Source organism: Mastigoproctus giganteus, chromosome 2 (genome assembly GCF_048544385.1).
Source record: "Mastigoproctus giganteus isolate SK-2022 chromosome 2, ASM4854438v1, whole genome shotgun sequence".
Lineage (NCBI taxonomy): Eukaryota > Metazoa > Arthropoda > Arachnida > Uropygi > Thelyphonidae > Mastigoproctus > Mastigoproctus giganteus.
The window spans coordinates 151,423,456-151,439,769 of record NC_143576.1 but is presented as its reverse complement, the minus strand read 5'-3'; the positions used below and the strand labels follow the sequence as shown (position 1 = coordinate 151,439,769).

The window sequence follows — 16,314 nt, the reverse complement described above, 5'->3', positions numbered from 1 at the left end:
TTTGAGAATAATTTGCTTACATTATTTCTTACAAGTTTTCCACTTGCTTACCTTTCTTACAAGAGGCACAAGCGCTTTATGAATTGCCAACAATATTTAGTATTAGCAGTCACAAATAATGCAAGAAAGCGAATTTATACAGAATCAGCCAAAATAAAAAAAACCAACACTTCCCACATCATCTGTCCAAACACACTAATAATTTAAGTGGTTGAACAGGTGAAGTGGGAAGTGTTCGTTTAATACGTAAATTATTATTTTTAAAATGATATTTTGAGATTAACTTTTTTTAATTTTACATTGGTAATGTGTGGGTCAATGTGGTCCCAGGGTTATAAAAGTGAAAACTTCAGTGAAGTAAGCAGGAAACATTTATAAGCCTTTGATCATATTTGAAATAAAGGTCATATAAATGACCTCCCATGTTACATTCTGCCTTCTGCTTTTTTCACTAGACAACCAGTTTCCTTGCTAACTTTAATACATTTATAGAGCAAATAAATATACAGGGTCCAGTCACATTATTATGACCACCTACCTAGTATCCAGAATATGTGCCTTTCACAGCATGCACTACAGCAAGCCGCCATGGGAGAGATTCAATAAGCCCGTGGAAGGTCGCTACAGGTATCTGTGATCATGCAGACTGCAGTGCACCCTAGAGTTCCTGTAGGTTCCTTGGTGGAGGATCTATCCGTTTGATATGTTGATCGAGGTGGTCCCATAGATTTTCAATTGGGTTAAGATCCGTGGAATTTAGTGGCCAGGGGAGTAAGCTTGAAGCCTTCGTCATGCTCCTCAAACTACTAACGGACAATTCTGACGACATGGCATGGTACAGTGTCTTGTTGATAGATACCATCGCCCTGTCAACATGTATGGGTGTACCTGATCGGCGATGATCGATTGGTAACCATTTGCATTCAGGGTACCCTCCAGAGGTATCAGCAGACCCAAGCCATGCCATGAAAACATTTCCCAGACCATAATGCCACCCCCACCAGCCTGTCTTCAGCCACAATCTTGCCTGGGTGTCTGTTTTCGGAGGTTTCAACACCTAATATGTCACAGTCCACCCACTCGGTGGAGAAGAAACCATGACTCATTAGAGAAGGCCACCCGTTGCCACTTGGCCGGGGTCCAGTCTCGCTGTGCAAGTTGCGGCATTTTTTGGGATGAATGGCCATCAGCATGGGTGCTGTCACCAAGCGTCTGCTACAAGTTCTCTGCACTGTCGTGTTGCAGACCTTTCTAGCGACCCCCAACAGTTCATTTGGATGGCCAGTTGAGCAACAGTAGCATGCCGATCGGTCCTAACCAACTGTTTAAGCCAAAGTTTGCCTCTGGGATCAAGGGGATCCAGAATTGGCACATCAGGTCGTTGAAACTGTCCCATTCATCCAGTCTTGATACACTTTCACCACTACAGCACGTGAACATTTCACAAAGTCTGCTGTTTCGGAAATGCTCGCATTCCTGGCCTGATAGCCGATGAGCATGCCTTTCTCCAGGTCTGATAGGTAGTGTGTTTTGCCCATGACAGAGGCTGTTATTGTGTTCACGGATGCCAAACTCAAGCCTTATATGCTTGCACTGTGTGAACTTGACACATGTGCTGTATGATTCACTAGGTGTGTGTGATGTCTGCATTGGGGTGGTCATAATACTGTGACTGGACTCTGTAGAGTAAAAGAAGAGTTAAAAAAGAAAAAAAAAGCAAAGAAATTACAGTATTAAAAAAATAAATACCTTTGACAATACAATACATATTGTATGTGTCAAATATCCCCTAGCCTCTTTCGTGTCTCACGGTGTAGAAAGCTTGTGCCACGTTATGTCTTCTTAGCTTTTTTTCATCTTTATTTTATTTTCTGACAATTTTCAGTCTCATATTTATAAAAAACAATACCATTACTGGCTTAAACACAAGGCATATGCCCAGTCCTATGTCCAGGGACCTGCTACTAGTACAGGTTACGCAACACAGGACTGCCCAAGCACTACTATATTCCCCTTCTTCCAATTATTTTTTTGCTGTTCTTAAACACTACATCTTATATCTCGCGTGCAATTAGGATAGCTGAAAGAAATATTCGAGATACAACCGCTGACATAATAGGACTTACAAAAACGTGGTGCCATCCGGTGATAAGAGATGATGAGGTTCAGTACGGTATGTATAATGTATTTAGGAAGTACAGGGAAGACAGAAGGGGCAGTGGGGGTCATAATCCTTATCAAAAGTAGCCTGAGCGCGATGAAAGCTTTCCTGGATTCAGACATTTCGCATGCTAGTATAGACTCTGTATGGTATGAAATAGTTGGAAGCAGAGGTATAATGAGAATGGGAATAATCTATAGGCCAGGTGATTGTGAAGATTGTGATGAGTGTCTCTACATGCAAACAGAATGGGGAAGTAAGCGTGAATGTATTATTATGGGTGATTTCAAATTGCCTCTAATTGTTTGGAGCAAATGGGAAGGAAACTCCACACTAACACTTTCACACCACTGCAGCATGTAAGAATTTCACTAAGTCCGCCGTTTCAGAAATGGGGGACAAAATTTTAAAATCAACTAGATGATTGCTATTTGTATCAACATGTCAGGGAAAGTACTAGGGAAGAGAATACTCTAGACATCACACCCATGAACCATATGACATAATAGAGCTGACAGTACAGGAACCAGCAGAAGGAAGTGATCACGGAGTTCTACGGTGGACGATGAAGAGAGAGGTAGCAGTAGTTAAAGGCAAAGGAATGGGTTATAATTTCAGGAAAGGAAATTACGATGCCTTACGATGCTACATGGCCTGTATTAACTGAGTAGATATCTCACAGAAAGCAAATACAATTGAATTATGGTATACCTTTAAAACATTAATCACAGAAGCCTTGAATGCTTATATACCATTAAAAAAAAATACTCCACGAGGAGGATTCCGAGTTGGATGAATAATGAAATTGCTAAAATTACTTGAGCAGAAAAAGGCAACATGGAAAAGTTACAGAGCAATAAAAAGTACTGAAGCCTATGACAGCTACAAATTGATCTGTAATAATACCACTGAAAAGGTTAGGTTGGCAAAGGCAGATTATGAGAAATCCGCTGGCAAAGAGGGGGAGGATAAGGAATTCTTCACATATATAAATGCAAAGAAGAGAAGGACAAACCAAATCGGACCCTTATGTAATGAACGTGGGATAGTATTAGATACCCCAGCAGAAGTTGCAGATGAACTCAACAGTTACTTTGCATCAATATTTACAGAAGAAAAACCCTTCATATCAATGAGAAATTCTGGGAGTAAAGTTGAAAAAAATGTAATTAATGATGTTGAAATTTCACACGTTTATTTAATGAAAAAACTTTCGAGCCTACAGGCCAGTAAGGTTCCTGGAGTTGATAGAATTTACCTTATAATCTTAAGGGAGATGGCAAGTGAGTGCATTGAACCATTGAGACTATCACTGGACTGAGGAATGATTTCGCTGGATTAGAAAAGGGCCAATGTATCTCCAATACATAAGGGCAGTTCTAAGAGTGAAGTGGGAAATTACTGGCCGGTTAGTCTAACTTCAGTAGTGGGGAAAAATCATGAAGACTATGATCAAGGGTGGAATTTGGGATCACTTAGATAGAAATGGAATTCTGAAGGATACTCAGCATGGTTTTGTAAAGGGAAAATCATGTTTATCTAATCTGGTTAGCTATTTTGACAGGGTCACTCAAGAGCTGGATTTAGGGAATAATTTCGACATTGTTTATTTGGATTTCAGCAAAGCATTTGACTCAGTACCACATGAGCAGTTACTTTATAAGCTGGAACAGGTTGGAATCACAGGGAAAAATCTTTAGATGGATAGCAAGGTGGCTTCAGGTGGAGGTATAGGGTTGTGATAAATAGTTATTCCTCAGATTGGGTTGATGCAAGAAGTGAGGTTCCCCAAGGATCAGTATTAGGACCATTGTTGTTGTTTTTGATTTTCATAAATGACACAGATGAAGGGATTGAGGGCGTGATGCCTAAATTTGCAGATGATGTAAAGATTGATAGAGTAGTTAATGATTGCCACCAAGCAGAGCTTCTTCAGAATTACCTAGATAGACTTCAGCAATGGTCAGAAAAATGGCAGTTATGCTTTAATCCAGCAAAGCGCAAGATATTGCACCAGGGGAACAGTAACCCCAAAATAACTTATACACCTGGCAGAGTTGAACTAAAGCCAGTAGTAGAGGAAAGGGGCTTAGGTATTATGATAAAGTCAGATATGAAGTTCTCCAAGCATTACAGACTGGTTGCAAGGAGAGCCCATGGTGTCCTATCAATGATTTATCGAACATCGGTAGTAGAGATAAGGATGTCATAATCCCATTATATAAGGCTATTGTTAGACCACACTTGGAACACTGTGTTCAAGTATGAAGACTGCACTTAAAGAAAGACATTGTTCTTCTTGAAAGGATTCAAAGACAGGTAACTCGCCTAGTGAGATCGGCAAAAGGGCATCCATATGAGGGTTGCAGAGCTTGGAAACCAGGCACCTTAGAGGGGACTTGATTGAGGTGTTTAGGGCTCTGAGAGGCATAAGCAAAACGAATAAGGAAGAAATTTTTCCAGTTATAAATGATTCTAGAACTAGGAGCCATAATTTCAAGTTATGGGAGGAGTTGTTTAGACTGGATTGCAGGAAGTTTTATTTTAGCCAGTGAATTATAAATTACTGGAATATGTTACCTGCATGGGTGGTAGAGGCTGACAGTCTGGGGAAATTCAAAGGTCAGGTGGATAATTACCTAAGGGAAGAGGGAAATGTAGAGGTTGTCCATATCCTTTTCTTTTATTAATTTTTATTATTTATTATTTTTTTTTAACTTTCTTGTTATTATTATAAATTTGTTTTTATTCTTATTATTATTATAATTTTTTTTGGCTGGTGCAGCATAAGCCATAGGCTTCCTTGCACCACATGGCCATTACTAATATGAATACTAAATACTAATACTATTTTTCTGCTATCACTTCTTTTTCTTTTAAAACAAAGTTTAGTGTCTTTTCAATGCTACTTTGTTAGTTATTGATTTCGCTCCTTTGCTGGTCCATTTGCTTCATTTGTTTAATTGCTGACTTTCCCGTCACATGGGTAAGGTTTACTTTGACCTATTTACACCTTCTTCCCTCTCCCATACATGGAGTTATTTTAATGTTTATAAATTTGCTGGGAACTATCAGCTAACTTCTTTGGTCTCCAATACAGCCTTGATGTGTTTGCTTCCATCAGCCTATTTCACTGTCTCCTGCCAGGCCCAACAGCAAGTTGTCATATTCTGGTTATATCCTTTTGTCTTTATATTACACTTTCTTTGTTAAAATTCAAGTAGGGCTGTTTGCTATTCATTCAATTTTTTGTTAATTGGAATTAAATGGTATTAATTTTAGCTTAATTTTGCATTTTACTTTTATTTATTTTAGAATTATATTTGTTTGGTTTTTTATTCCTTTTCTTTTTGGTCTCTGTTGGGTAGGCTATGATATATATGTCTGCTATGTAATTATCATAATAGAAACAGAGGCCTCCTTTTGCTGTATTTCCTTTGGTTTTGGCTGCCAGCCCTTGATGACATAGTTAAAATCTTAGGATCTATAGCATTAAGTACTATTTGTATATTTTTATTTAATTTTATGTAATCTGCTTTTATTTTTCAGGCATTTTTTAATAATTTTTTCCATTGTAACTACATCTGACAGATCAGAATGCCTACTCATTACTTATCTAATATATTTGTCCACACACACACACACACACACACACACACACACACACACACACACACACACACACTACTTCATTTTCAAAGTTTTTAATAAAATAGGACTTGGTTACCAACTTTAATAAAAATATTTTCTATTTTGTATAAAAAAAGAAAATATTTTTATCAAAGAACTGAAATAATACTTAAGAAATTTCTAGAATATTCAAATATATTCCAGAAAGCTATTGAATGTGGCAGAACATTGTAGAAGATTCCTGAAAGTAGTAGAACACTGTAGATGATTCTAGAATGTTTTGCAATAATATAAATTGAGGAGTAAGAGCTGTAACTTATAAAAATCAAACTCCTGTTAGACAGTTTTTGGAGTAAGTCAAAAAACTAGATGTTTCATTTAAAGGAGTACAAACTACCATTCGATGATTCGAGTATACTGGCAGTTTAAAGGTCAAACCATGATCAGAATGATAGCATATAATGGAAGGAAGCACAAGATAAGACCATAACACTAATTTCTAAATGCAATCAACAACCTACTGCACCTGAAACCTGAGCTGGGTTCAATAGGTACAGAGAAACTCCTGTCTACATCCACTGTAAAACTTGATCTTAAACAGGCAGGATTTAAGTCATGTAGTGGTCCAAAAACCCATATTAAAACAGGAAAATCAAAAGAAACGGTTGGTTCGGGCTAAGAGCCATCAACATTGGCCAGTTGATGAGAGAGAAAAATATTATGGATGGATGAATCCAAGCATACAGTTTGTTAGATGATCAACTGAAGAAAACATGGTGCCACATTGTTTAGTACCTACAATCAAGCACAGTGGTAGCTCCATCACGATCTGGGGTAGCTTCTGTGTTCTGGAGTGGGTGACATCATCAGAATTGAAGGAATTTTAAGATTGTTTGTTATTTGGTTTTTAGGAGCATTAGCAACTAAGGACATATTGCTCTGGGAATATGCGGTGGTCATTCCCTGACCTTTCCGCATCCTCCGTATTTGGTGGTGACGGGCTCGAACCCCGGTCTAATCAAGAAGCATGTGCTACGCACTGCTGCTCCTTCCCACCTGGCTACGGAAGCGCCAGAATTTTAAGAAAAGAAGGCTATAAAACAATATTCTTGAAATTAATGCAATTTCCCCTGGATTTCAACTCTGTGGAAGAAATTTTGTATTATAGCAAGTGCTTTGGATTATATCATCATCATGAACTTAAAGGCAAAATAAGGCGAACCCAAATCGCCTTATTTTAACCCTTTTATGGGATCATATGGACTGTCAAATCCATGAAGTCTGCCATCTTCACAATATTTATGAGAAACTCTGCAGATTTCTTGGAATAATCTTAGTCAAGACACTATTATAAAATTAATTGCTAGAATCGGGTAAAATTATAACAAGAAAGTTGGTGAAAAGCAACGATAAAATCTTGTGAAGAATATTTTGATGAAAAATCACTATAGTTGTTAATAATATTAATCATTTCAATTTTTTTGCTATAAATTTTTCGATACTTAATAAAAGTCTTAAAATACTTTGTAGTGTTTAAAATACTCTGTTGTCATACACACTGATTACAAACTTTTAGGTAGGGTGTGTGTGTGTACACCATGGAATTACATATACAACAATTGAAAAATTATTCTTTATAGATACTGTTCTGAAAATGAGCACCACTGCATAATTTTTAGCTAATATTCCAGGTACTATTTCATATTAAAAATTGTATCTATATAATATCGGTGTTTTGATACACCACAGACACTCTTAAAAAAACTACAAAGTAGTTGTTGTGGGCATCATTTGCTCTTTCTCATATTGTGCTCTGCCTTCACGACGAGTTGCCATGATACTGCACTACCTCAAATAAGTAATGCTTCACTAATAGAGAAGACTATTGTTACTTATTCTCAGTGAGTACCACCACCCGTAGTGCAGTATCATGGCAACTCATCGTGAAGGCAGAGCACAATATGAGAAAGAGCAAATGATGCCCACAACAACTACTTTGTAGTTTTTTTAAGAGTGTCTATGGTGTATCAAAACACCGATATTATATAGATACTAAACTCTTAAAGTATTATGCCATGTGCATTTAATTATTTTAAAAATTGTATGAATAGTTCATTAAAGTAACCTTTTAATAAAAAAAGTTAGGAAAATGTGACAAATTCTTGGGCAGAAATTGATTGAGGCATTGGGAGGTATATTGAGGACTTATTTATTATTTTTGATCTGTAAACACGAAAATGGAGGCATTTCCATTTCATAACAAAGACAAATGGAGTTGGGAGAGGAGATCGTGCAAAGGATCATGGGAGGTGATCTTGGATGTGCTCAGTGCTTGCATAAACCAGCTGGTTGGGGAAAAATGTTCATGATTCGGGGCATACCACTTAAGTGGCTTTGGTCTTCGTGTGGTAACAGATAAATGGATATTTCGAGGGCACTGTGCACAGTAGTTCCGTCTATCACAACAGCAGCCTTACCGTTGAAACGCATGTAGTTTAGGCATTACAATACCCGTTTGAATTACTGAAACTGTTGTATATTTCCATCAAGAGGAAAATCATAAATGTTTTTCCACAACCGGTCAAAAACATTTGAATCTGTTCGTGATTAGGAGATAACTGACTCCAAATTACATTTATGAGTAGAATCTTTAGCATGTCATTGGCCATTCTCATTAAGTTGCAGGACGCAGCTTAATGAGAATGGCCAATGTCCTTGTAACCTGCAGTCGCATTAACAAGGTTATGCAGGTCATTACCGCATGCTTCGTAAGGATCACCATCGTCGTTGTCTTGACACATTGTCTTACATATTTCAATCACCATTCCCAACACGCTCCATTCAATGCCTCTTGTAGTCTTCCGTCAAAAGGATTTTGAAGAATCTTGATGCTAAGAAAGCTCCAGGTCCCGAAGATATTTCTCCACTTGTTCTCAAAACCTGTGCTCCTGAACTTACACCTGTTCTTTGCTGCCTTTTTTCACTTTCTTATTCCAAAGGTGTTTTTCCTTCTGCTTGGAAATTTGCTCATATCCAGCCAGTTCCTAAAAAGGATGACAAATCCCTCCCATCTAATTATCGTCCCATTGCAATTACTTCTAATCTTTCTAAAGTAATGGAGAAATCAATTAACCGCCAATTTTTAAACTACCTAGAAACCTTCCATCTGATCAACGATCGCCAGTATGGATTCTGTCAGTGTCGAACCACTGGTGATATTCTGGCTTATGTTACCCCATTTATGGACTAATTCAATGGAAAAGTTCGGTGAAACAAGCAATTACTCTTGACATCTCAAAGGCTTTTGATCGTGTTTGGCATAAAGGTCTTCTAAACAAGCTTCCATCTTATGGTTTGCCAACTGTCTTTTGTAATTGGTTATCCAGTTTTCTCTCTCATTGCTCACTGAGGGTAAGGGTAGATGGCTCTCTGTCTTCTAACTTCTCCCCTAATGCCTGTGTCACCCAAAGTTCAGTTCTTTCCCCCCTCTTTTCCTCTTGTATATTAATGACCTTCTTCCATTGACTGGAAATCCTATCCATAGTTTTGCCGATGATAGCACGTTGCATTTCACTTTCCATTTTGAGAAACCTTGCCCTCCTCAATCAGCTTCAACTTCTCAAAAATCTGCTACCAATTCCTTAAATGCTGATCTCCAGGTAATTCTCCAGTGGAGCAAAGACAACATAGTTGATTTCAATCCTTCTAAAACTCAGTCTTGTCTTATATCTCGCAAAAAGGATTCTTCTGCTCCTATGCTTATCTTTAGTGACACTCCGATTTCTAAGAAAAATGATATATCTCTTTTGGGGATTACCCTGACTTCTAATCTCTCTTGGCACAAGCACATTACAAATATTGCTTCCTCTGCATCTAAAAAACTTGGTTTTATCTTTCACTCTTGGTGTTACTCTTCTTCCAAACAACTGTTCACTCTGTACAAATCGCAAATCCACCCTACCATGGAATATTGTTCCCACAACTGGGGTGGTGTCCCCAAAACCTCTCTCAGGCTTCTTGATTCCATTCAGAAGAGGGCAGTCAGGTTAATTAATGATCCATCTCTAGCAGAGTCTCTCCATTCGCTGTCTCATAGACGTACTGTTTCTGCAGCATGCCTCTTCTACAGATATTTCCATGGGCACTGTTTTTCTGAATTGGCTTCTATAATTACCGCTCTCTCTTTCAAAACAGTCCGAACACGTGCCGCAACCAGCCATTTGCTGTCCAACGTTAAACTCACAGAACCAACTTTTCATCTTCCTCGTTTATTCATTCAACTGCAGTTTTCTGGAACAACCTTCCTTCATACGTATTTCCTGAAAATTACAGTCTACAGAAGTTCAAGTCCAATGTCAACAAATATCTTCTTTCATCTTCTCAATCTCCAACCCAAGCATGGTACCAAGTACTATTGGTTCTAATACCTCTCGTGTTTGGGGTTTACATAAAGAAAAAAAAAAAAAAAAAAGGAAAAAAAAAAAGGAAAAAAAAAAAAAAGAAAAAAAAAAAAAGGAAAAAAAAAAAAAGGAAAAAAAAAAAAAGGAAAAAAAAAATCATTTTGTAAATGTCCAATTCATACAATTTACAATCTAGTATGAGCCCTTCATTGTCATCATAGATCTAGATATATTTCATGTTTCCTTGTTGTGAAATGGAATGCACAGCATTACCATCTCGTGCCTGTACTCGTTGAGGAGCCAAGTCATAGTTTTGACAGCGTATTATGCTGCATGTGTAATTTGTGAAAAAGCACGACAGAGTAACATGATCCAACATGTAGTAACATGATAGTATGATTGCACCAATACAAATACTTGTATTGTTGCAATTATACTATTCAACAAATGGCTACAATCAAATGGGTAATTAGACTGTTGGCCTAACCTCTTCCAAATGCTGATTCGGTAGAGTAAGCAATGTGTGTATGTGTGTGTATCCTATTTATCACTAACACTGATTCGGCAGAGTAAGTAGCGTGCATGAGCACAAATTACATCATTCATGATTTCAGTTCTAGCTGTTCGAAATCTAATAGCCGTTGCAAAGATGCTTACACGTAAAACATCTTTCATGCATACAGGGTATACACACACGATTTTTTTCTAAATCACTGTGTGTGCCCATTGAAGAATTTTACCTACATGGATAATGCAAAATTCTCAGAATATGCAATTCAGAAATACACTTTGAATGGTTTTATAACTTTATACATAATACTTTTAATTATTAAACAGTAGATGTTCAGCATGTCTAGATTTTTTTAAAATTGGGGGAAGAGGGTTAAGAATAAATTTAGGTATACTATTAAACTCATTTTCAATGTACCATAATCTCCTCTTGTTAAAATACACTGCACTGGATGGCTTGTTGTATGATGTGATGTAGTAGAACCTGCTTCATAACATGTAGCACACAAGTCATAATCGTAACATACCAGACATTTATATCTCCTTCCAAGGAAGTTATCCTTCTGACATGAATCGCAGCTTACACCTAAAAATAGAAAATGTGAGTAAGATAAATGTATGTTTTTTGTTCATAATATAGATGCAAATATAATACACAGTTTCATACATAGTTACAAAAAAAGACCTAGCAGATATGGCTTTAAATGTTCAATTACCCAAAACTAATGTCCACTCTGTTGGGTATACAACACTTTAAAGCAGTGGTTCTCAATGGGGGCCAAACTGGTTTGGGGGGGAAGTGAAAATATCATAGGTATTAACAATGGTTTGTGGCCCTCCAAAGTTCAACCCTACCTGACGACATCTTATTCCTTAATATTTAATTTCGCTCACTGGGTTTTCTCTTTTCCCCTGAAACATCTGATTTTTAACATATAGGTATGCACTAATGAGCCAAACACATTATGACCTAAGAGTCGTTATGCAAATCCAAGCAACTGCAGGTGAACTACAGCGGGTGCACAGGTCAAGACACTGTATAAAAAACACCTAATACTAAGCTCCATTAATCAGTGTTACTCTTGTTTTTCAGATGGGAAAGGCAGTGGACTTAAGCAAGTTTGACAAAGGCCAAATTGTAATGGCCAAACAACCGGGTCAGAACATATCTGAAATGGCACGGCTGGCGGAGTACTCATGGTCAGCTGTAGTTAGTACCTACCAAAGTGGTCTGAGGAGGGGAAACCCATGAACGGCCAGCAAGGTGTTGGACGACCACAGCTCATTGATACTTGAGGTGAGCGAATACTCTCCTGGATGGTACGTGGCAACAGAGGCACAACTTGCCAGTCACTGGAATGCGGATGACTGTACTATGTGTTGTGACACATTACTCCTGTCACCAGCATTGGAATGCTGGTGACAGGAGTAATGTGTCACAACACATAGTACATCAAACCCTGCTGAAAATGGGGCTGCTTAGCTGCAGGCCGCACCGAGTGCCTATGCTAACCACGGTTCACCGGCAACAGTGCTTACAAGGGGCACGAGAGCATCGAAACTGGACCTTGAGTAATTGGAAGAAGGTCATCTGGTCCAATGAATCACGTTTCCTGTTGCACCATGTGGACAGCCTGGTAGGTGTGTGTCGTTTACCTAGGGAAGTGATGGTGCCTGGATGCACCACGGGAAGAAAGCAAGCCGGTGGCTGTGGTGTCATGCTTTGGGCAATGTTCTGCTGGGATACCTTGGATCCAGTTATCCATGTGCTGGGCATTCTGACATCCCACCTACCTAAACATCATTGGTGACCAGATACACCTTTTCGTGGCAGCAGTCTTCCCCTCTGGCGGTGACATCTTTCAGCAAGATAATGCACCATGCCACACCACCCGGATTGTTCGAGACTGGTTCGCAGAACATGAGGAAGATTTCCAGGTATTGCCCTGGCCTCCAGATTCCACAGACATCAATCTTCTGTGGTTTGTGTTGGAACAGCAACTCTGATCTGCGACGTCTCAAACACGGACCTTACAGGAGTTAAAGGATCTGCTGGTTACGTGTTGGTACCAGATACCACAAGACATATTTAGAAACCTTGTAGCATCCATGCTTCGCCGGGTACAAGCTATTTTGGCTGCACACGGAGGACCAACATCATATTAGTCAGGTGGTCATAATGTTTTGGCTCATTGGTGTATTATATTAAGAGTGACCGAGAAATTTCAATAAAAAGAAGACAGTGGGCATCTTTGCATTTTACAGGCACTAAACGCCTAAGTGCTCTCAGAGGTAATGTCTCTGTAATCCTTGGTGTTTGCACCTTCCCGAAAGCAGCGACTTGGCAGACAGGTTTTTTATTTATTCTTTTATTTCACTGGTCAATATATAAGGCATGAATGGGTTGAGGAAATGTTTGTCTATTTTTTCTACTTTCTAAGTGACAATTAGTAATGATTTATTGTTTCCTTGTGGAAGCTGTTTATTTTTGATCCACAGTGCTTTTGTGAGTGACATGGGCTACGAGAGTTAAATAAAAATAGTTTATATTTTATTATTTAATCCTTTGTAGTTATTCAACCCATCATCAATCATGTCAAGTGCTGAAAAGAAAGTGTCAATAGTATCTGGATGAATATTTAACTTATGGTTTTATTGAAAGTCCATTCGACTCAAGAAAGCTTGTGTCTTATATTCATAGTTCTTTTTCAAATGAGGCTATGACACCATCAAGACTTTTAGATCACTTAAAAAGGAATCATCCTAATAAAGTTGGTAAACGAATCGAATAATTTAAAATTTTAAAACAGAATTTTTAGCAATGTAACACTATCACTTCCTTATTTAAGAAGAGTACATAAACAAATTACAATGGAATGACTGCATCTTTTAAAATTGCAGAAATCATTGCAAAAATTGGTAGTGTTCATACAGTTGTTGAGACTGTTATGCAACCCACATTAGAGACTGTAATTTCAACAGTGATCCATAAAAATTCCTCCAGTACTTTAAAAGCATTGCCATTGAACAACCATTCAATTCGAAGACAAATCGATTAGATGTCAGTTAGCATTGAAGAGCAGCTAATTTATAAATAAAAAAAAAGAGGAAACTTTCTATTCAGATTGAAGAATCCACAATTACTGTCAATAAGGCCCTTCTAATGGCATACCTTTATTATTTCACTGATAATTGTAAATTGCAAAAAGAGATGTTTGTAAAATCTGTAGAAACTGACTGTACTGGACCATTCATTTTTGCTGCTGTAAAAACATAGACTGATGAAAAACAAGTTCCATTTGAAAATTTGGTATCCTGTGTCACTGATGATACTACTTCCATGGTTGGAAGACAAAGGTTTTATAGTCCACCTAAAGGAAGTACAGTGGCGGACAAAAAAACTGCATCACCTTAAAAAAAAAAAGTAACATTTGTAGTACATATAAAATATTGTTTGATTACAGTCATTTTGTTTGTTGCAAAGCAAAGGCATTGCATCAGATAATGCTTCTATTTCATCAGGCAGTAATTGCAAGATATTGCATCAGCAATTTCTATAAATACAGTGTTGGAAGGGTATACATGCTCATTAGTGTACTGTTTTGTAGAGGCGTAAACATGGCTCCATATGTTCAGCTCACACCAAGAGAAAAAAAAAAAAAAAGTGTAGCTGTTACTCTAGCCCAGGAGGGGCTTTCCACGCATGCTATCGCTGATAAAATAGGCTGCCACGAGTCAACAGTATTCCAGTTGCTGAAATTAAGCATGAAACCGGTGATGTGAAGAGAAGACCTGGATCAGGCCGTAAGAGAGTGACTATGCCTTCCCAAGATTGATGTCTGAAACGGCTATGCCTTCGTAATCGGCATGCTAGTGCTCCCGATCTAAAACTGGACTTTGAGATGGCCTCTGGTGTTGAAACAAGTGCACAAACTATCAAACTATCCAAAAACGGCTTTCGGAATGTGGTCTGCATGCCTATAGGCCCAAGAAGAAGCCTTTGTTCATGCAACAAATGAGGAAGAAGCAACTTGCTTGGGCTAAAATGCATGTTTCATGGACAAAAGAGCAATGAGACAACATTTTCTGATGAATTGAAATCCGACCCGCAAGGCTTGGATGGGAAGCAATATGTCAGAAGACGAAAAACACCGACTGTAAAGTTCCCCGCTGGTCACATGGTCTGGGAATGCATAACAAGCAAAAGGAGTGGGGCAAATTAAGTTTATTAACAGAACAGTGAATGCAGAAACCTACACTGCTATCAACTTGGAGGAGTGCCTGAAACCAGTTATTAGGGATCACCACACAAGTCCAAAACTGCATTTTTCAACAGGACTCAGCACCTTGCCATACAGAAAAATTGGCAAGTTTTATGCTATTTAGATTTAATGATGAGTTTGTCTTCTTGTCTCACAAGGTTTAAAACATACTTACCTCAATGTCTTCCTTCATTTTTGTCCCTTAAGGTGCAATCATACCTCAAAAATGATGGCATTACAGTGTTAGACTGGCCTGGCAAAAGTCCAGATTTGAACCCTATTGAAAATTGCTGGTACAGTTTGTCATCTAAAATTGCTGAGAAGCCAACAAGTAAGATTCAGCTGCACTGTAAGGGTGTGGTACCACAAAATTGTGCAACCATATATCCAGAAGATGATTAACTCTGTGCCAGATATTGCAAAGCTGTAATTGCAGCTCAAGGAGGAAAAACAAAATAATGAGGGCTTATTTTGCTGATTTACAGTACATAATACTATTACATTAACTTGTCATTTCAGTTCGTACACGTAAATGGAATAAAATGTATGTTTAGTTGTCATGATTTCCATTTGCATGATTTCTCAGATTTCCATTAATTATGCATTTTACCCTTTGGGAAGATATTTATGGCAATTAGGTATATCAGGGGGAGTCTTTTTATTGGATTTCATTCAAAGAGATATATCCCATCTAACAAATGCATTTCGAACATTTATACAACCTACAATGCAGCGCAAAACATTATTTGCAAAATTCACAAGTGATGCAGTTTTTTTGTCTCCCAACTGTATGTCCTGAAGTTCTAGAAATACACTGCATTGTGCACTGCCATCATCTGGTTGCAAAAAATATTAGTCCAGTTCTTTATCAATTTCTCAGCATAATTATTAAAACCATCAATAAAATAAAGTCACATAGCAAATATGATCGCCTTTTCAGAACATTTTGTGTTGATAATGAAGAACAGTATGTGAGGCTTCTTTTACATACAGAAGTCAGATGGATTTCAAAAGGAAACTGTCTAACAAGATTTGTAAACCTTTTTGATATGATAATTAGTTTTTTTTTAGGAAGTAAAGGAGATACAGATTTAGCAAAGAAGATCAGCAAACACAAAAACAACATATACTATAGGGCTTGGATTTTTAAAAACTTAATTATGGTGATAGACTGCAAATGCGTATTAAAAGCCTTCACTCAAAAACTGGAAATATCTGAAAGCAATTTAGTGAGAAAACAATTTCATGGTATGCAAAAGTTAGCTAAAATCAATGAATTTCTTACTGAGGGTGATCTTAAGAATTATTCAGATCGTTTGTGTTCTTTAAAAGGTGAAATGAAAGATTTTCA

The 16,314-nt window shown here is 37.8% G+C and overlaps 1 protein-coding gene across 1 annotated transcript in view; it reads right to left on the bottom strand.

Annotated features, from left to right (window-relative positions):
* LOC150089663 (E3 ubiquitin-protein ligase KCMF1-like) overlaps positions 1 to 16,314 on the bottom strand; it is a 223,166-nt gene that overhangs the window by 121,850 nt on the left and 85,002 nt on the right. The window contains exon 2 of the mRNA XM_090368717.1: positions 11,120 to 11,287. Within this exon, the coding sequence (XP_090224843.1) occupies positions 11,120 to 11,287 (168 nt within the window). The remainder of the gene's footprint in view (positions 1 to 11,119; positions 11,288 to 16,314) is intronic.